The sequence below is a fragment of the Nuphar pumila genome, chromosome 2 (assembly GCF_984573655.1).
Source record: "Nuphar pumila chromosome 2, dmNupPumi1.hap1.1, whole genome shotgun sequence".
NCBI classification, from domain to species: Eukaryota; Viridiplantae; Streptophyta; class Magnoliopsida; order Nymphaeales; family Nymphaeaceae; genus Nuphar; species Nuphar pumila.
This window is the reverse complement of record NC_143250.1, coordinates 28263578-28285220: the sequence shown is the minus strand read 5'-3', so window position 1 is coordinate 28285220 and position 21643 is coordinate 28263578. Positions and strand designations below refer to the sequence as shown.

General features: G+C 36.0%; 1 protein-coding gene across 1 annotated transcript in view; it reads left to right on the top strand.

Moving 5' to 3' along the window:
• The first annotated feature begins 7802 nt into the window (after nt 1-7802).
• The window catches only part of LOC149845102 (choline transporter protein 1-like), a 46705-nt gene continuing 32864 nt past the window's right edge, over nt 7803-21643 (top strand). The window contains exons 1-3 of the mRNA XM_089995512.1: nt 7803-8141; nt 18708-19066; nt 20960-21105. Coding sequence (XP_089851638.1) covers nt 7942-8141; nt 18708-19066; nt 20960-21105 — 705 coding nt within the window. The 5' untranslated portion in view covers nt 7803-7941. The remainder of the gene's footprint in view (nt 8142-18707; nt 19067-20959; nt 21106-21643) is intronic.

Here is a 21643-nt window from a genome sequence, read left to right as displayed (position 1 = left end):
GTGAATATTTTCATCATAATCTACAAGGTTTACTCCTAACTTGTCAAAGATGATGTTGACGCTTCAGCGCAACTTATCATAAGGGTCAGGGAAAACGTAAATTTCACCTACGTTGTTCGATCCTGTTTTCTTAGATTGGTCTTCATGAGCTGTAACAAACTCATGGTGAATTAACTGCACTTTTTTAAGTAATTTTCTTGACACTTTTCTCATACATACATAGGCTTCTTCACTTTTTGATGTCAAATCTGCAACATATATAAGTGACCTATATAGTTGTTGGTAACGGGAGGTTATGTCACATTTCTCATCAACACCAAATGGACTAACATTATTTGTATCTAGCAGTTTACTCTTTGCTTGTCTCGTCCATCTTCGTATTATATTTGACTCATGTATTTCTTGTATCTTCTCTTGATTAAGTGTATTTAATGCATGATGACATAAAATACCTTTAAATTCAAATATTTTGCACGTACATTCAACTGTTTTGTTGTCAATATTATACGTAACATGTGCTTTTTTTTGTTGCTCTTCGCCCTCCCGTACAACATGGTATTTGTGCATATTCTCATATTGCATACGACCTTCTATGTTGCAATTCATGACCTATATAACCTTCTTCTTAATCCATTCAAATACAGTTAGTGTATAAAGATCTATAGGTTGCGTCAATATTTTTATGCCCAAAGTTACTGGGCAGGTGTTGAAGCATTTTACATCTTGTTCAAGCTCATTCTGTCTAAGGCCGTCTACAACTAATTCATACTGTTCCATGAAGTGAAACATTGTTAAACATGAATACAAGGTTTTTTTCAGTGTGACATGCATAGATTCAACTCTTTGTGTGCTTATCATACCTGCACAAAAGTATTGTCTTTCATATGTCGATGCTCACTTCTCTTTGTCCACATGTAAATTTTGTAACCACGCACAATCTTCAAGGTCGTACATCTAAATCATTTGCTCCCAATCAGACATAAAAATGACCTCGTACATGCTCTCAAGTACACACTTTCTAAACTTTTTATTAAACCCTGTCTTCTGATTAAAAATGTGTCCTATGTTCTTTGCTGCATTTTGAAAGATATGCCACAAACATAGGCGATGATGTGCATATGGTCATACATGAGACACTGCAGCGACAATTGCATGATCACCATCTCTAAGTACAACTCCAGGGTGTTTTCCATTCATTGCCTGTGTAAATACTCTGAACAACCACTCAAAGGTTTTCTTAGTCAGGTCATACAAAAAAAGCATCGCCTAATATGCAACTCCGTGAGTGATGATTCACTTTGACAAACTGCACAAATAGCCACTGTTTCGTATTAATCTTCACTATCGTATAAAAAATAAGCACATCATTGAAGCATTCATAATCTACTCTTGACTTTGAATTTGCCCAAACATATTCACAGCATACCCATCTTCATCCAGTTGCATTGCACTAAAGAAACCAGGGTCATTGCTTGAATTCTTCTGTAGGTAATCAACCAAAGAACATATTCCTTCATTCTTCATATTATCTGACATCTTCCTTCTCAAATGGTTTCTTAGGTTCATAGGTGTGAATGATATATTCTTGCAACCACTATCTATGTGCGCGCAAAAATTGTATGTCTTCCTTGGTGCAATGTTGACGCTATTAGCTATTTCAGCAATCGCAGCATGCACTTAAGTTACTTTACAATGTGACCTTAACATAAGAGTCATAAATGAAGAGGCTAATTTATGGTTATGATTATTGATTAAAGTATGAACTACATATTTTCTATTCGGAAGTCTTCTTAACACCATTCTCGTTGGACAATCACATCTTGAATTCGGCTTACTCTTTGTTGGATTTCAACTTGACTTCTTCCAACCTTGTTTAGAACAAACATATGCCTTTCTCACCACGACACCCTGTGCATTTTTTGCCCAAGAATACCTTCTAACACTGAATCCAAGTTTTAAGGCATAATCATTGTAAAATTTATATGCAACTTTCTCATTCTTAAATTGCATTCCCTCTATGGGAACAAAGTCAAGTGTACTATCATGTAGACTTGAGGTGTCTGCACCTTTGTCAAGTGCACTGTCATGATTGTCTACCTCATTATTGAATTGCATTTCGTCTGCTGGAATATCATTATCGAATTGCATTTCGTCTGCTGGAATATTCAAGTTTAAAGTGAATCTAATGCATGCACCCTTCTTATCATGTGTATCATTAGTGCACATGTTCACTTATTTAGGTGCGTCAATAGTACAGATGTTCGTTGCTCCATGACTTTCCAGTGATTGAGACACATCATCTTCACTGCAACTAGTTGATATGCTCAACACTGTCATGAGCAAAATATCAATTTACGTTAGTCAACGCATACGTTTACTACAATTTATATAAGATGCATATAACAACGGCTACCGATTAGTTAAGCAAGTCAAAGAAACGATTGAATAAATCACAGTATCAAAGCAACAACATAATAGCTTACAATTAGATAATGACAAACAAAACCATATCTCACAAATTGACACTAGAAAACACATAATATCTTACAAATCGATATACGAGAATTCAACATAATATATTATAAATCATATACAACAATTTAACATAATATTCTATAAATCGATATACAACAATTCAACATAATATATTACAAATCGATATTAACAACTGTTTACCATATCTCACAAATCAACACTAGAAAACACATAACATCTTACAAATTAATATACAGTAATTCAATATAATATATTACAAATCGATATTAACAAACAAAACAATATCTCATAAATCGACACTGAAAAACACATAACATCATATAAATCAATATACAAAAATTAAACATAATATAATACAAATCGAGATTAACAACCAAAACAATATCTCATAAATCGACACTAGAAAATACATAATATCTTAAAAATTGATATACAAAGATTCAACATAATATATTACAAATCGATATTAACAAACAAAACAATATCTCATAAATCGACACTAGAAAACACATAATATCTTACAAATCGATATATGACAATTCAGCATAATATATTACAAATCGATATTAACAACCGTTTACCATATCTCACAAATCGACACTAGAAAGCACATAATATCTTACAAATCAATATACAACAATTCAACATAATATATTACAAATCGATATTAACAAACAAAACAATATCTCACAAATCGACACTAGAAAATACATAATATCTTACAGATCAATATACGACAATTCAACATAATATATTACAAATCGATATTAACAAACAAAACAATATCTCAAAAATCGATATAACCGCGATTTGCGTTACATTGCATATACTGAGTGAATGGACGATGCCGGATGGGGTAGAGGCTCTTGCTCGCATTTGTAACCAAGCATTCTAATCAACAGGTCCCAGCATCTTACAAATATCTTCAAGTTTCCAACCATCGAAACGATAAAATCTACCTGCAATAACAAAACAATGCCTTAATGACACTCACGATGACATACGTTCTTCAACAATAGCATGATGACACGGAAAGGTAATCACCACACTTTAATGGCACTTGTTGGAATGTTTGTGCGACATTGCTTTTTTCCATACTGCCTAACGAAAATAAAGAAGAAGAGATGACCGTAAAAAGAGATGGCCAACAAATCCCTCTATGACGCCCACTAATGATCGAACCCATCGTTCGATTTATAGTTATCTCGATGAGGTAGGAACGAACCCGAGAATGTTTTATAACACAAGGCAGGAATGAGAAGGCAGCTATGTGTTGTAATACAAGCTAAAAACACAGGTGGAACGTGCAAATCTATATATGGGGAGCAGGAGGACATTTTTGTCCAATACATCTATCTTACGGGAGGACATTTCTGTCAAAAGCATATCTACCTTTTTCATATGTTATTTTATTATAAAGTCATCATGAACAACATTGACATATGAATTATCACGGGTCCCAAGATATTCCTCCGTGCACGCTACAACACGCGAATTTGTGTTCTTTGGGGAACACACAACACCCACTCCATTTTAACAGTTTCCTTTGTTTCTAGCAGAGTACGAATCAGCTCAAAGGTCTCCATGATGTTGAACGTCATCCAAAACACCATGGTTGGTTGGACTCAGCATATGGATGGACTGTCTTCTAAACAGGCCCAACTTTTTTTTAGGGCTGTCGATGCCTTACATGAACGGCATCTAAGGTTTGCAAAATGAACGGCTGAAAAAATATTTCAAGACATGGTATTTAGGATGCCCTTCATCGCATGGATGAATGACATCAGAGCAAGCTCTAACGGGTAATCTGTCAAAGCTCACTCTGGCCTGATACACACTTTTTTTGTTTCCTATTATTGAAAATTTGGATACAGTTTTCACAGAACTTAGCAAGGCCGAAGTGTAGTTGTAACCAACAACCACTCAACGCAAGTGATAAAAAAAAGTTCCAACGGGGGTTTGAGAAGGTGTTGAGTTGAAGATCTCAGATCGAACCCCGCTAGCGGACAAGTGTGTTCTTAGTTTTTAGGGGTGGGGCCATGTAAGGCAAAGTGGACGTGGGGCCCAACTTGGGGTTTTCCCTTGCACGAGGGTTTCTAGTCATAAAAGAAAAGAGTGAAAAATACACAGCATTTAAATTATAGCACAATAATAACAATAATTTCATGAGACAAAAGATGATACTTTATAAAGTTATTTTTTATTTTATTTGTTTTCTACAACCATTCTAAGAATATGGGTCATTTAATGGACCCATCCCCTACTAAGTAGGGTCTGAGTACTCTACTGACCCCTGTCCTATGAGCAAAGGCAGACCTCAGGGATTTTAAATAGGGTGGGGGACAAATGCACAGTAAAAAAATAATTACTATGTCAATATACATATATTGAATACTAAAACAAAAAAGAAAAAAACACAAAAAAACAGCAATTTATAAAAGAGATCAAAGATGAAATAATGATTATTGCTATTTAAAAATAAATACATGCTAATTAAAAAAAACTCTAAAATTCAAAGTTCTAATAAAGTCAAGTATTCATTCTTCATGTTTAATGCTAATTAAAAAAAATACATAACACCCTAAAAGCATAATCCAAAATTGAAACCCTAATTCTTATATCATCATTTGTGCATTTATGCTAATCAAGCATGTATAATCATTTTTAATGTTAATTAATATATATATATATATAAATACATAAATTAAATATTCATGTTATTTAAATACAAAAAAAAATCTAAATATTACTAAAATATTAAAAACTCTAAAACCTCATTTAAAATTCATATTATTTAAAAATAACTGAATAAAAAACTCAATCCTAGCAAACATCATTCGTCGTTTACATACACAAGCTAATTGAAACAAAAAAATAACAAAACCATCAAATTTTTATCTAAAATCAAGCATGTGGATCATGTCTAATATTGATTTAAAAAAAGTAACTAATTAATATCCATCTTATTAAAAACCTAAATGCTAATTTAAAAAAAATACAAAAAGTCATAAATCCTATTTATTAAAATGCAGCTATTTAAGAAAAAGCAAATAAAAACCTAAATTATAATCCTAACAAACAACATTTTTAATTTCATATGCTAATTGAAAAAACCATAATATAAAAATCATTAAAAAACATCAAAAACCCTAATAATAAAAAAGGACATGCAAAAAAGAAGAAATCAAATGACTGATGGTTGAATGTAGACACTGGTTTCAGAGAGAGAGGAATTGATTTTGTGTGCATTATGGCAGCGGTGTGCCGAAGGTTGCCTTTGAACCAAGGGCAATGGTCAAAGCTCTTCGAAACTTTAAGTAAGGTGGGTCATGACCAATGAGCCTATCACATGTTTCTTGTGGTTGTGGGGTCAAGGGAGTCAAAAGAATATATATATATATATATACACACACTCGGCTTGAGGTCACACTGATGAGTGGTGACCACCTTGACTTAGGGCACTTCCTTCAGTAGAGGTCATGGTGGGCACCGCCCGCCCAGGTAGGTTTCGGGACCCATTACCCCCTTGAGGATTTTTTTGTGTCAAGGTAGTAACGTGACCACCCTACCCACAGCGTTGATCCGCCCCTGCATGTGAGAATCAACAAGGACATTCTGAAAGTAATGGGATTTGATCCAACATTCTTTATCTGGACCATCTTTAATACACCACTTGCTAGCTGGATGTGCTCAACCCGTAGGGTCTATAGTGTTATTCTATTTTTAAGAGAGCAGTTGTGGTCATACTATCGATTGTTGGTTATATACAGGCCCTACTAATGTTGTCAGTTATCAGCATTGTATCATTTCGCCAACTATTCAGGTGAATCGACCGTTACCTATACTCAAGTGAATCATTCTTAATCAGATTAAAAACAATTAAAAATGATTACTTGTTAGAACGTGACACATGTTAAAGCCATTAAAATAATTTTAAAAAGTAAATTTAAGTATTTTTGTTATATTTATTTAAAAAGTAGCCAATTCAAGCGTGAATCCTATCAATTTTATAATGATATGATAATTATAGATAGATACGCACCCACCGATAGTGATAACATTTGGGTTCTATCGCACATCTCACTTGAAAATCATGCATCTCACCTAAGATGTGTGAGTGAAGCCCACATATACATAGAGATGCAGTGGACCGATGTGAGTGCGGGGGACAAGGTCACCCCTCCTGCTCCGTCTTAAAATTTTGCCCTTCCTTCTTGCATTCATTTTAGCATGAATTTTGATTTTAACCTCCATTCTCTGTCCATTCCTCATTTCATGTCTTCCATCCCCCGTCCAAACAGTGTGAGGCAGAGTGGGCCTCTATTTTCTCGATTTTTTCGCCATTACTAACTTCGGTCGTTAGAGAAAAAAAAAAAGAGAAAAATGAGAGTTCGCGCAGCTCAAGGAGAAGAAGGTTAGAGGAGAGATTCGATAAAGAGATGAGACGGGACAGGGGCAAGAGTAAGTTCATCCCGGCCTCCATTTTCGCATGGGTTTTAATTTTAACCTCCATCCTTCATCCATTCTTCTCTTCATGTCATCCATCCTCAGTCCAAACAGGACGAGCATGGCTGGCCCCGTTTCCCGTCCACTGCCATCCTTGCACATACAACCATCAATCAAGTGAGATTTACGCCTAAGAAGAAATGTAATCACTAATTTGGTTATTATACAATATGACCGTCGCTGGCCTTGTGCTGTCGGTTTGTTGTGTGGTTATGACAAAGAAAACTTGGGTCGGTGGGTGCTGGAGATCTTGCATTCATTGGGAGTGGAACGGACACACCCACAAATCTCGTTGCCCGAACTGACCAAGGAGAAATCCTTGCAACAAATTGTTTTTTTTTATATTAAAAAAAACTAGGCAAGTTAGTAATTAAAATTATAAAAATATAGCAAAAACATGTAAACCTTAAGACTAAATATAAAAAAATCACAACAGCATTGCGATAACATTGTTTTTTTTTTTCTGACGGAAATCACGATAACATTGTCTTTATTTTCCAATTTATTGGAATGCTGAAGATTTTGAAAATCTTGAGTTTTTTGTGGCTTGTAAAATTTCATATGTTGCAAAATTCTTTCACTAAACACTTGGTTAACTTTCTTCCAGTAATGGTAATTCCCAGACATACTGGTAAAAAGCTTTTGTTTTTTGAACACTTTAGTCACTTTAAAAAAGTGCATGCTGTTGTTCACTTGTTCCCGACGGAGCTATTTTTGTCCAAAAGACATTAAATAAAGAATGCAGGAATTGCCCGTCAAAAGATAATCTCCCCTGCACAGTCACTCCCCACTCCCTCTCTCTCTCTCTTCACACTTGCTCAGCCTTTTCCCTCTTTCTCTTCACACTTGCTCAGCCTTTTCCCTCTCTCTCTCTCTCTCATCAATTGTGGAGGGAACCCTAACTTGCCTAGCTTTCTGGCTGGTAGAGGGGAGGGAGGAATGGGGGGTCCTCTTGGGGCAATCATAGGGAGGTACCCTACATCTGGAGGGCACCCCAATGGTGATCCTCAGCAGCACAATGGTATCATCAGTCACAACAGGAAATGCAGGGACTTGGTGTTCCTGTTCATCTTCATCGCTTTCTGGGTTGCCATGATTGTCAATTCTAGCTTTGGTTTTAATCAAGGCAACCCTTTGAGGTATAATCTTCTTTGCTTTTGGTTTTGATTTTGAGCCATGATGAAAAGTTTTTGGCGGCGCCGACGGTAGTGAATTGATTGTTTCTTGCTTGCATTCCAATGGGTTTCTGTTGATTTTTAGTTTCCTTTGGCGTGAGAGACATGCATCGTGATGAACCATGTGAAGTTTTGCTCTGCAATTGTTGTTCGTCTTCCTTTGCTTTTAGCCGTTGTTTCTGAAGTTTGCATTATGAAGGAGAGAGAGTGGGAAATAGCTGTTGTTTGTTTGGAGTTTGGACTAAGAAAACTGTATAGATGGTTTTTACTCAGGAAATGTTGATGCCTATTTTATAAAAGGAGAAACTCAAAGATTTTTTTTTTTTGCATATATATTTTATAGAAGGAGAAACTCAAAGATTTGTTTTTTTTTGCATATATATTTGTCTTCCTACATAGGGTAATAGAGGGCCATTGCTTTGTGCAATGGTAAAATGCTTGGCTTTTAGTGTGGAAACATGGGTTTGGGTCTTAAGAGCAGCCACTTCAGGCGAAAGGCAGAAGCTTAGGACCATCTCCAGTCTTCCCTTTACCAACACCCTGAAACATGGGCGCACTGGCTGCTTTTTTTAAGATGTTAGCGTACAATATGTTTCAACATAAACATTACAATATTTAATAACTAATGCACTCATCTAGGACGAATTGGAAGAAACTATACAGAAGGCTAATGAAAACCATAACGGGTTTAATCCTTACATTTGAGCAATAGGTACAAATTTTTCCAAGAAGCATTTTTTCTTGGAACAACCTCTTCAATGTATGTCATTGAGGACCTGTGTCACAAAGATATGGGTATGACCCCACCCATTACGGGAGTTCGTGATTTTTTTTTAAAAAGAGGACACAAGGGCGTGTTTTTTTTAAACATATAAAAATACATTTCTGCTGAAATATAATATAGAAATTGTTAACAAATATTAAACTAATGTTCCCATGTGTCTGAGTCATATCATTATGTCTGAATGTGTTCAATTCATGTCCCATATAGGCATAGACCCTGAGTAGCATGTCACTCTGGCATAGTTGAGGACACCTGCTAATCCGTTCATCTAAAGTTATAACTAAATATTTCTGGTGAACATATCCTGATTCCTTGTTTAACTCAATACCTTCTTGGATGCATAGTTATAGGGATTGCTGGTTACGGGTCATTTCAACTTAATTTCTAACTTTCTATTGTTTGTTGTTTTTAATTATAGTGATTTAGAATTACTGTTCAAGAGTTTGAACTTAAACTAGCACAATATGACACGAATCACATGAAACACAGCCACACGACAACACAAGAGTTTACGTGGTTCGATCTAGATGATCCTACATCCACGGTAAGCCTCACCAAACACTCACACGGTGAGGACGTCCTCCATTGAAGTATTTATAATGATTTACAATGGTTGCCTCAATACATGACTGAATGGAAACCAAAAGAGGTAACATATCACGTTGGGTAAGAGTCCTTAAATGACTCTCCTTGTATGGCAAGAGTCCCAATGTGACTTTCCTTGTGAGAGGCCAAAATGTGAGTCCCAATGAAACTTTCCTTGTGAGAGGCCAAATCGTCATCTCCTCCTTGGCGTTGAAGACTTTCTTTTTTTGATCGGCCTTCTGGATGGACCTTGATAATTGATCTGGATCTGCTATGTCGATCGTGTACTCTAACATCCCCTCGCAAATACAACGGTCCGGGACAGACGTTGAGTTTGGAGAGCAAGAATCGGAACTGCGGGGCAGGTAGAGGTTTGGTGATTGATTTGAATCTGATATGTATGGATATACTTTCTTAATTTCAAATTCGATGTCTTCTCATTCTTTAAAAAATTTCATATGATTATCAAAAATCAATTTTTAAGCAACATCTCTATCCTTATATCCGATTCGGGTGGTGAATATTTGTCAAATGAATTTCAAAATTATTTAGAAATGTTAAGATTAATTGTCCTATTGAGGTTTAAGCGTAAGTTTTCTCAAAGGTAGGTTATTTGATATTTCATAAATAAAGAGGGACTTGTAAGTAATTTTTTATAGTGGCGTCTCTCTATTTAATGAGGAGATTAGCCCTAATAGAATTTAACGAGTTTTCTCCTCTCTCAACCGACTTCTCTCTTCTCTCTCTCTCTGCCTCGGTTTTGGCACACCTCAGATAAGTTTCCACATGGTATCAGAGCGGTGGATCTCGGGAGCGTGAGCACGTGATCGACCTACACCAAAAAGGCTAAAAAAAAAATTATATACAGTAAACAGGTGTGCATATTTCTTGTTCTTCTTCTAATTGCATAGATCTGATTACAGATCTGTGTCATGACACAGATCTGTAACCAGATCTAAAGGTCACGGTGATGGTGGTGTCAACCGAATCTGGTTGCGGCAGAGTTGGGTCACGGTGACAGCGCGTCAACTGAATCTGGTTGCGGCAGAGTTGGGTGTTTCTATCATACCATGGATCTGGATGTCGGAAAAATTATTTTTTTTCTTTTGTTGACTTGCCGTAAATCATGTTTCGTGGGAGCAGGTGTTAAATTTTTTTTTGGAGGCTGGTGTGATTTCTGTGTCGTGTGCAGTTGCTCATATCAGATTGTGAAAGTTTTTTTTATGAAGCAGTCGTGGGATGTCTGTGTCGTATGCAGTTGAACAAAGTAATCTTGTCCTTGGAGGTCGTGTTCAATGTTCTGGTTTTCTCAGAACTACATTTCTGATCTAATTTTTAATTGCTTCTGATGTGGGATGAATAACCTAATGAAGCCGTGAATTAGGTTGTCGTATGATCGTGAAACACACTGTTTTTCTTGCTCTGGTGGCGTGAACTGGTTTTTGATATGGTGAAACAATATTATGTGGTCGTGGAATTGGCTGACACGTGATCATCAAACACGCTGTTCCTGTGTCAACTGCCGTGTGCTTGATGAACATCCCAGATTCAAAATCTGAGTGATTAAGAAAGTGAACCTTTTTTTTTTGCAGCTGTATTAGCATCAAATATATCTCTTATCTTGTTAATACTACTCAGTATGGGTGAAGCTTCGAAACTTAATTCAAAAAATGATGCTATTGGGGAGTACAAGGCATTTGCAAATCCCTTCTCGTATGGTTCTTCTGTGCGATTGAATGAAACTAACTATGCCAGGTGGTCCAGAACTTTTATGATGTCGGTATCTGGACATCGTAGAAAACATATTCTGTTGGAAACTGAACCAAATGAAAAGGTGGGAAAATATATTACTTGGGACGAAGATAATGACATCGTTATGTCATGGATCATGAATAGTGTCGAACCTCATATTGCAGATGGTCTAATTTATTATAATACAACCAAACAGATGTGGGACAACCTTCGAGATACGTACTCTCAAGAGACTAATGTGAGTCGTATCCTGCAAGTCGAACAAGAGATATATAATTTGCAGCAAGGAGATCAGACCTTGGCTCAGTATTATACCTTCGTCAAAGCAGCATTTGAAAGACTCAATGCCCACAGGCCTTTTTGTTGTTCGCAGCACAAAGATCATCAAGAACAGATTATGGTTGCTCGGTTTCTCATAGGTTTATCTTCAGAATTCTCTGTTGCAAAAGTCCAAATGTTGACTGGATCCGATGTACCTACTCTTGCTGATGCATACAATCGTCTGAGTAGACTTGTGATTTCTCTTCCACAATCTCAACCTATGTCCCAGTCATCTGCTCTAGTTGTCCCATCCGGTTATGGACGTGGAAATTTTCAGACTATTAGAGGACGAGGTCGTGGAAGAGGTATGGGAGGAAGAGGCAAACTTCAATGTACTTTCTGTGAAAAATATGGACATTTAGAAGATCGTTGCTGGGATAAGCATGAACGACCAACCTCTTCTGCATCAAAGCCTAATGTTCCAAAAGCAAATGATAACACTTCTGCAAGTGACAATATCACCCTTAGTCGAGCAGAATATGATGAGTTGATAGCTCGTTGTCCTTCAAGTTCCTCTTCTCCTGTAGCTGGTGTGGCCTACTCAACAGGGGATCATCTTCATCTGAATGATAGTAAGTGGATTATTGACTCTGGTGCATCCAGACATTTGTGTGGGAATTTGCTTTTCTTTTCAGATCTAAAGAATATTACTGTTCATCGAGGAGTCTCATTAGCAGATGGGAGTTCCTCACCAGTTGTTGGTCAGTGAAATATTTCTATATCCTCTTCCTTGCAGTTGAAAAATGTTCTTCATGCTCCCTCATTCCCTCAAAGTTTACTCTCTGTTAGTTGTCTTACCAAAGAACTAAACTGTAGAGTGATATTTGACCCGATGGGTTGTCATTTTCAAGATTTGCTGATGGGGAAGAAGATTGGTGGAGGCTATGAAGAAAATGGAATCTACTACCTAAACCATCCAGTGTGCAATGTTTATGCTGCAGTAGAACACTCATCTAGTCCTGTTCAGTGACATCGTCGTCTTGGTCATCCTTCATTGTCAAAGCTTCGTTGCATGTCAGTTGGGCAAGCATCATCGGAGTTCATTTCCTTCTAGTCAGAGTCAGTCCAGTCATAAAGTTTTTGAACTTCTTCATGCAGATGTATGGGGTCCTAGTAAGATTCCTACCAGGACTCAGTGCCGATATTATCTTGTTATTGTTGATGATTTTTCTAAGTTGTTGTGGGTGTTTTTAATAAAAGAAAGATTTAAAGTTTCAAGTATTATCAAATCCTTAATTTTTGAAATAAAAACTCAGTTTGAATCTGTTGTCAAGATTGTTCGCACTGATAATGCTCTTGAGTTCAAAACAAAAGCCTTGTTGCAATTTTATCAAGACCATGGTATTCAACCCCAAACTATTTGTGCCTATTCCTCTCAACAAAATGATGTGGTTGAGCGAAAACACAGGCACCTCCTTGATGTCGCACGTATCCTTATGATTCAATCAAATGTTCTTGCGGTATATTGGGGTGATGCGATTATCACTGCTTGTTATCTGATCAACCACATGCCTTCATCTTCCGTGGGAAATCAAATTCCGCTACATATCCTAAATCCTAATGCCCCACTATTCTCATTCTCACCTAAAATATTTGGGTGTGTTTGTTTTGTGCACAAACTTGGACCTGATCGTGATAAATTAGTTGCGCAAGCTACAAAATGCATGTTTATAGGTTATCCAAAAAATCAAAAGGGGTATCGATGTTATGATCCAATTTCTCGGCGAGAGTATGTCAGTGCGAATGTATCTTTCTTGGAATCCATTCCATATTACTCTAGTACCGGTACTCAGATGCAAGTTGATCCAGCTGATTCTTTTCCACTTCCTGTACCTCCTTTTCCTTTGGAGTCTGTGCCCTCATTACCTAACCAAACTTTATCTTCCTCACGGTTTCATAATCCTCCATTGGTATATGTGCGTAGAGCTCCACCTCCTCCAGGGCTTTCATCTTCTTCTTCTCCTGAGGTAAGTACTACTGACAACAGTGACCTTCATGATGATGATAACAGGCCAATCGCTCTACGGAAGGGGACACGACAATGTACCTTATATCATATCTCATTTTGTGTCCGATGGCCGAATTGGAAATCAGATGAAAGCATTTATTTCAGCCTTATCTGCTGAAACTATTTCTCTGAACTATCAACAGGTAGAGCTCGATAACAGGTGGAAGCAGGCTATTCAAGAAGAAATGGATGCCTTATTGTGTCAACATACATGAGATCTAGTTGATTCCCCAGTGGATGCTGACATTGTTGGATGCAAATGGGTATATACAATAAAGTACAAATCAAATGGTTCTATTGAAAGGTACAAGGCCAGATTAGTAGCAAAAGGGTATACGCAGACTTATGGTATTGATTTATTTGAAACTTTTTCTCCTGTTGCACGGATGGGTACCATTTGTCTTGTTCTCTCCGTAATTGTTCACCATGGATGAAGTTTATGTCAATTAGATGTGAAAAATGCATTTCTATATGGGGATCTGTCTGAGACAGTATACATGCAACAACCTCCTGGTTTCGAGGTTGAGGGGGAGTGTCAGAAGGTGTGTAGATTAAGAAAGGCGATATATGGTTTGAAACAAAGTCTACGTGCATGGTTTCAAAAGTTGTTTGAAGTGATGTCAAGGTTTGGCTTTAATAGGTCGGCGAGAGACCATACATTATTTATTAAGAAAACTAACTCAGGTATAATTGTTATGGTGGTATATGTGGATGACATCATTCTTACAAGAGATGATATGAGAGATATTGAAGCTATAAAGGCTCATCTTCAAAAGCATTTTGTTACAAAAGACCTTGGTTCACTTAGATATTTTCTGGGTATAGAAGTTGCCTGGAGCCGTGAATGAATGGTTTTGTCTGAACGAAAGTATGTTCTTGACTTATTAAAAGAGACTGGAATGTTGGGAGCTAAACCAACAAATATTCTTATGGACCATAAAGTCCAGTTGTTTCAAAAATGGTCGAAACCTGTTGATAGCAAAAGCTATCGCTCACTGGTAGGGAAGCTACTATATGTAACTGTAACCAGACCTGATATTGCTTTAGCAGTAAGCAAGGTTAGCCAATTTATGGACAAACCAATTGAGGTACACTGGAATGCAACAATAATGATTCTCAGGTACTTAAAATCTTCTCCTGGAAAAGAGTTATTATTCAAGAAAGGTGGAACCTTAGAAATAATGGCTTACTTTGACGCTGACTATGCAGAATTTGTAGTTGATAGAAAATCTACCACATGATTCTGTATGTTTATGGGAGATAACCTAATTTCATGGAGAAGTAAGAAGCAAAATGTGGTTGCTAGGTCAAGTGCAGAATCAGAATATAGGGCTATGGCCCAAATAGCTGCTGAATCAATGTGGGTTCGAATTGTACAAAATGATCTTCAGGTGAAGGTTTCATCTCCTATGACAATGATGTATGATAACAAGGCAGCCACATATATAGCGAACAATCTAGTCTTTCATGAGAGGACAAAACATATTGAGGTTGATTGCCACTACGTAAGAGATATGGTTCAAGCTGGTCATATCGCTACCAAATATCTAAAGTTGGAGGACCAAGTTGCAGATATGTTTACAAAGCCTCTTGCTTGACCAAATTTCTCAAAATGTTGTGACAAGCTGAGCATGATTGATATCTATGCTCTAGCTTGAGGGGGAGTGTTAAGATTAATTGTCCTATTAAGGTTTTAAGCGTAAGTTTTCTCACAGGTAGGTTATTTGATATTTCATAAATAAAGAGGGACTTGTAAGTAATTTTTTATAGTGGCGTCTCTCTATTTAATGAGGAGATTAACCCTAATAGAATTTAATGAGTTTTCTCCTCTCTCAGTCGACTTCTCTCTCTCTCTCTCTGCCTCGGTTCTGACGCACCTCAGATAAGTTTCCACAAGAAACAAATGGAATTTGTCATAAAAAATCATGTCCTAGAACTCTCCAACAAAATGGATTAGCGAAAGGAAACATAGACACATCTTGGAAACTACTAAGGCACTACTTATTTCTAAGGAAATTTCAAAAAGTTTTTGGCTCGAAGCCACTCTAACATCAACTTATTTAATAAATAGAATGATCTCATCGTCTTTACAAAACATATCCCCCTATGAAAAATTATTTGAAAGAACACCCAACTTCAATAGATTAAGGATTTTTGGTTGTAAGTGCTTTGTGCTTTCTCATAAAAGAGATAAATTGTCACCATAAGCTATTGAATGTGTATTCTTAGGTTACGGAGAAAACAAAAAATGATATAAATGTTTTGATCCCCAAAACAACAAACTATATGTTTCTAAAGATGTAACCTTTTTAGAAAATGAAAATGGTTTTGAGAAGATCAAAGACAACAATGAAGTTGAATATACTTTTTTATTTGATCTTTTATCGTAAGAAGAGTTGAACTCTTGTGACGAAGGGGATAACCCCTTAAATGTCAATGAAGATGGTAATGAAAATATGGAAGAAGAAATACATATAAATGATGATATTGTTGATAGACCTATGAAAACTTATACCCGGCGTGATCAAAGCAATCCTCTAAATATTTTAGAAAAATATTCCCAAAATTCAAACTTAAAGGAAACCTCTCTTAGGAGATCCAATCGTATTTCCAATCCACCAAATAGATTTGTATCCTATGACACATTAACACCAAAGTATAGGTCATGTTTAATTGCATTACAATCATTTCAAGAACCATCTTATTATAACGAAGAAAAAAATCTTCTGCATTGGGTTGAAACTATGAATTTAGAATTCAGTGCTTTTGAAAAAGCTAAAACTGAGGAGATAATTTCATTGCCCATAGAAAAGAAATCTATAGGATGCCGATGGGTTTTCAAAGTTAAGACCAAGAGTGATATGTCTTTAGAACGTTACAAAGCTAGACTAGTGGCTAAGGGATACTCTCAAGAGTATGGTATTGACTACGAAGAAACATTTGCCCCCATTGCCAGGATGACTAGTGTTAGGACCATCATAGCCGTGACATCTATTAAACATTGGCCCATTTATCAATTAGATATGAAAAATGACTTTTTAAATGGTGAATTAAGTGAAGAAGTTTACATGGATCTTCCGCTGGGGGTTCGCATTGGTAAAGGAAAAATTCTTAAACTTAAAAAAGCCTTATATGGTTTAAAACAAGCTCGAAAAGCTTGACATGTTAAATTTAATAATGTGATGACTCATCTGAGTTTTCATTTGTATTATACTGACATTGTTCTTTTTGTGAAAAGTACAGGTTCTATGATGGTTATTCTTTTACTTTATGTAGATGATATGATTATCACTGAAAGTGATAAGAAAAGAATCAATGACATCAAAAATATTTTAATTTTTTTTGACATGTCTGATTTAGGATTCTTAAGATACTTCTTAGGTATTGAAGTTGCGTACTCTCCCAGAGGGTACATTCTTTCTCAAATGAAACTTGTTGCTGACATTTGTATTAAGTCTAGCATTTCAGATGATAAGAAGATTGAAACCCCTGAAGTCATTAATGCAAAATTGAGGCTAGAAGATGAGACTTTACTCGAAGATCCTACCCCTTATCGCCAACTTGTTGGATCACTCACATACTTGTCCATCACTCGGCCAGACATAGCTCACGCAGTTCATTCAGTCAGTAAGTTTCAACATGCTCCTACCACCGTGCACATGAGTGTTATATTAAGAATTATCAGGTATATCAAGAATACTATAACCAAAGGGGGTTTTCTTTCTTCATCCTCTTTATTTGATTTATATGCTTATACTAACGCTGATTGGGGTGAAAATCCTAATAATAGAGTCTCAACTAAAGGTTTCTGTGTGTTTTTAGGTGACTATGATCTCATGAAGATGCAAGAAGCAGCACAAAGTATCACTATCCTCAACTGAAGCCGAATATCGTGCAATGATCACTACGACTATGGAGCTTGTGTGGCATAGAAGTCTTCTCAGTGATATGGACATAGTCATCTTCACACCTTCGAAGATGTGCTGCGACAATAAAAATGCAATTTACATCTCAAGCAACTTTACCTTTCATGAGTGGACTAAGTATATTGAGATGAATTGTCACTATGTACGTGATGAATATCTGAAGGGAACTATTACTTTGCCATATGTCACATCAGAGTATCAGTTGGTGGATTTCTTCATCAAAGCTCTTCCTGCTTCTCGTTTTATTTTTTTCCTTAACAAACTTTTGGTTATCTCCCTGTAAAGTTTGAGGGGGGTGTTTATATATATATATATCTTGTCTAGAATACCCGATAGGCGTATTTTAGTTTTTTCACATAGTTGTTTTTAGAAACAACTATTTTATTAGGTAAGATTTTTCTTAAATGTATTTTTTATTTTGTTATTTCTTTTTCTTTTTTTTAAAACACATTGGGGGTCCCATCATAGAGTCATTGGGACCCCCAACGGTCATAAATATGACCGTTGGGGTCTCCCAACAACTCTATGTGGGAGTCCCCAATGGTCTCTCACTCTCTCCTTTTTGTGTATAAATAGGGGACCTCTTTTCTTGTATTTCTCATATGTTCTCAAGCTCTCTTCAATAAAGATTTTATTTTTTACTTGCTTATGTTGTCTTTTTAAGGCTTTTGTATTGTCCCATTGTGGACTTCTTACTTATATTTCTCTTGTGCTATCGTGCTTGTCCATTATTGGACTTTGTTAGTGCTTTTGCATTCTTGGGTTATATTTCCTCATACTTCATTACAAATACATACACATGCATGCATGTGTAGGCAAGACTCTCATTTGGTTCTTGTTTATTGTGACTGTAATATGTGGTCTGTTGATTGATTAATTCTTGATTAGTCACTATCTGATGCCATTGGTTTGTGCTTGTGGAGTTCTATGTGAAGTGCTCATTAAAAGCTTTCCTGAGTTACATTTCAAATGCAAAACAATAAGTGGTCTAGCTTGGCAAATTAAGGATTCATGTGGATTTTCCAATCGTTTCCCATTTGTGATTTGCAAAAACCTACTTCTGAACATTTTCTACTTTTCTTTTTTTATGCATGAAGTGTAGAATCTGGTTTGTGTATGTGTGTGTTAACTCCAATAATGTATGTCCAACCCAGGCTTCTATATGGACTTGATTACAAGGGCAATGTCTGTGGTGACAAGCATGCAGACCCAAATCTCCGAGAGTTGGAAGTTAGGTACTGGGTAAATTCAAACCAAGTTTATGAGAGTGGTCTGCGGGAGACACAATTCAAGCTGTCAAATGCACGAAGCATCTGCTTAATGGAGTGCCCCACTCCATCAGAGGACACACTCAATTGGATATGTGACTACCCAGAGGGGGATATTCACCTCACTGTAGATGATTGGATAGATAAGAATTATGATTACTTTGAATTTCTCACACCGCCTATGAGGAATAGTTCTCTTCAGCTTCAGGGTCCATGTTACCCGGTCATATTCCCTAGTATTAATGGTGAGTAGCAATACTTTTTTTTGTATAAGGTATATGCTCAGTGTTCATGTTTAAATTGTAAATGATTACTAAGCTATGTGAAGGCTTGAACATTGAACTATGTTTCTTGTGTTCTTGTTAGTTTTATATGCTTCACCTTTTAACGTTTTCTAATGAACATTGATATTTCTCAAGGCATTACAATGGTATGTGCTGACAAGGATGGTTGGTCTATACACCACAACTACATTGTCGAACTTGGCATCATCTTCTTTTTTTGTTCCAGTTTTTATGTGAAGTTTATTGATATTAATGTCTGTTCTTCGATGCTATGTCACCTAGGTGGAGATGTAGGTGTGCAGTACAACATTTCTGTTTAGAGATAAGCTGCCTGTTGAGGTTGGGAAATAATCATCTGATTCTCATCTTTATTGGTAATCTACATATAGGCACCTAATGTATGGTGAATTTATATTTAGCCTCATATCACCTCACTTTTTCAGAAATTTCTCAGTTGCCCTTAAATGTAGCTACAAAAACGGGGAGCTACAAAAGTGACATTAAGTAATTTAAATAAAGGGAAAGGTAGAGCTGTCATTTTTAAGAGTTAACTAGCATTAGGCAAATAAAAAGTAACTCAGGCAGTCATCTGGTAATTTCTTCAAAAGTTCGGTGTTTATTCTTAGATATTTGAAACCTGAGGTGGCTAAATGTAAATTTGTCATATATTAGACACCTATAGGTAAATTACCCTTCGGTTTTTCTCAAGGATCTCCTTTTTCTAGTTGAACTTTAATCATATGGAACTTCTTGCTGAGTTGTTCTAAGCACTTTGATTTTTGGGTACTGTTTTATTCACAATTTCCTTTTTCATTTCTCAAGATCTTTCTTGTTTGACTATTCCTTTTTATCATACAATTACACTTTTTTTAATGGTTTTATCATTTTTTCCTCAAATACTTCATATTTATTGCTATTTGTTAGAGATTTGTTACCAACTCACTTTATATTTAGACAATTGGCTCATATTATCTCATTCATTTTATTACTTCTGTTGATATTTGAAAAGAAATGTGCAAATTTTACTAAGTCTGAATGGAAGTTCCCATTAAAACATGTTAGTTTCTCATATAACTACGTCCTTGGTTTGTCTGAGATTTGTTTTCTCACTTCTGTTTAGCAATATGATTTGGCCACATGTTAATAGATCTCCTAAAGTTAGTGGCATGGATGATAGTGGTGCTATTTGAGGAACATGCTTAAAAGACATTAACTTTGTAATAATATAAAAAAAATGGTGAAAAGGAATTCATGCTTTATAGAAATCCTAGTGCTGATGTATTGTTGAAAGAATTTAAATTGATATAGATTTAATCAAAAGTGGTGTGTATCTGCATGAGAGAGAGAGGTACACAAAAATTAATTGTGCTCATTCATAAAATAAGTTTATAGGATACTAATGAAAATAAATCAGAAAACTAGGCTGACTGTTATCAAACAATGACAACCAAAAGTTAAATTAAATGCTTGTTAATTGCGTGTCATCTAGACAACAAAACTGAGATTTAAGGTTTTCAAATCAAGTTTTTCCTTCGGGTTGCTACTCAAAAGAAAAAAGTTCTTTAATAACCAGGTCGTTCTGCATATCATCCAAATGCCTCTTAGTAGTTTTATCAAGAAAACCTGATCTGCTTTGGCATTTGGATTAAATGATTGAGAGTATAGGCCAATGAATGAATATTGGTTGTTCATCATGAACAACTTTAGCATTGCATTTTCCACAGAAATAAAAAAGAGAATCTTTGAGATTACTGGAGTTGGCATGAAGAAAAGTTTAAGTTTCTTTACAGTTTGTTTCATTTTGAAAATTGCACTCATTAAACAGGAGTAACGACTTCTTTTGGCTGTATTTAGTTTTCTGGAGCTGCCAGTTCATAGCACATGCTTCAAATGAGTCTTTGAGGCAGTGGAAGCAGATGGGTGGAGTAAATGTCAATGAGAACATAATAATGGAGCAATCTGTTCATAGTGTCATCAATTCTCCATCAGCTGTCTTGAAGGTTCACTAGCTAATCATAACTTTCAAGTTGGGGGTTGTTGTTGTTGTTATTGTTGTTATCCTGCATTTTATGTTCTTGCCACTTGACTTCCATCAAGAATCAGTTGGTACACTGGCTTTTAGTTTTCCCTTTTGGCATACTGTGAAAAATCCACGTTTAAAAACAAACAGGAAGACACTTAAGCACAAAATATCTTGCTTTATCAGACAAAATACTTGCTACATTGAAGCTGCTAATGATCAGTGATTTTGCTTTGCCAATTGTGCCATATACGTTTGTTGATTGGTAAAGAAAGTCCACTTCCATTTCAGGGCATTGGCTTTTGATCTAGTGGACGGTTTAAAATGTTATCTGCTACTTTCTCTTGTATTGAAATTGCATGGGAAGTTTATGCCTTCTCCTGTGTCAAGGGTTTGATATCATACCTATCATTGTTAATATATATATATATATATATATATATATATATATATATATATATATATATATATATATATATATATATATATATATATATATAAACCAAAATACTCATTAG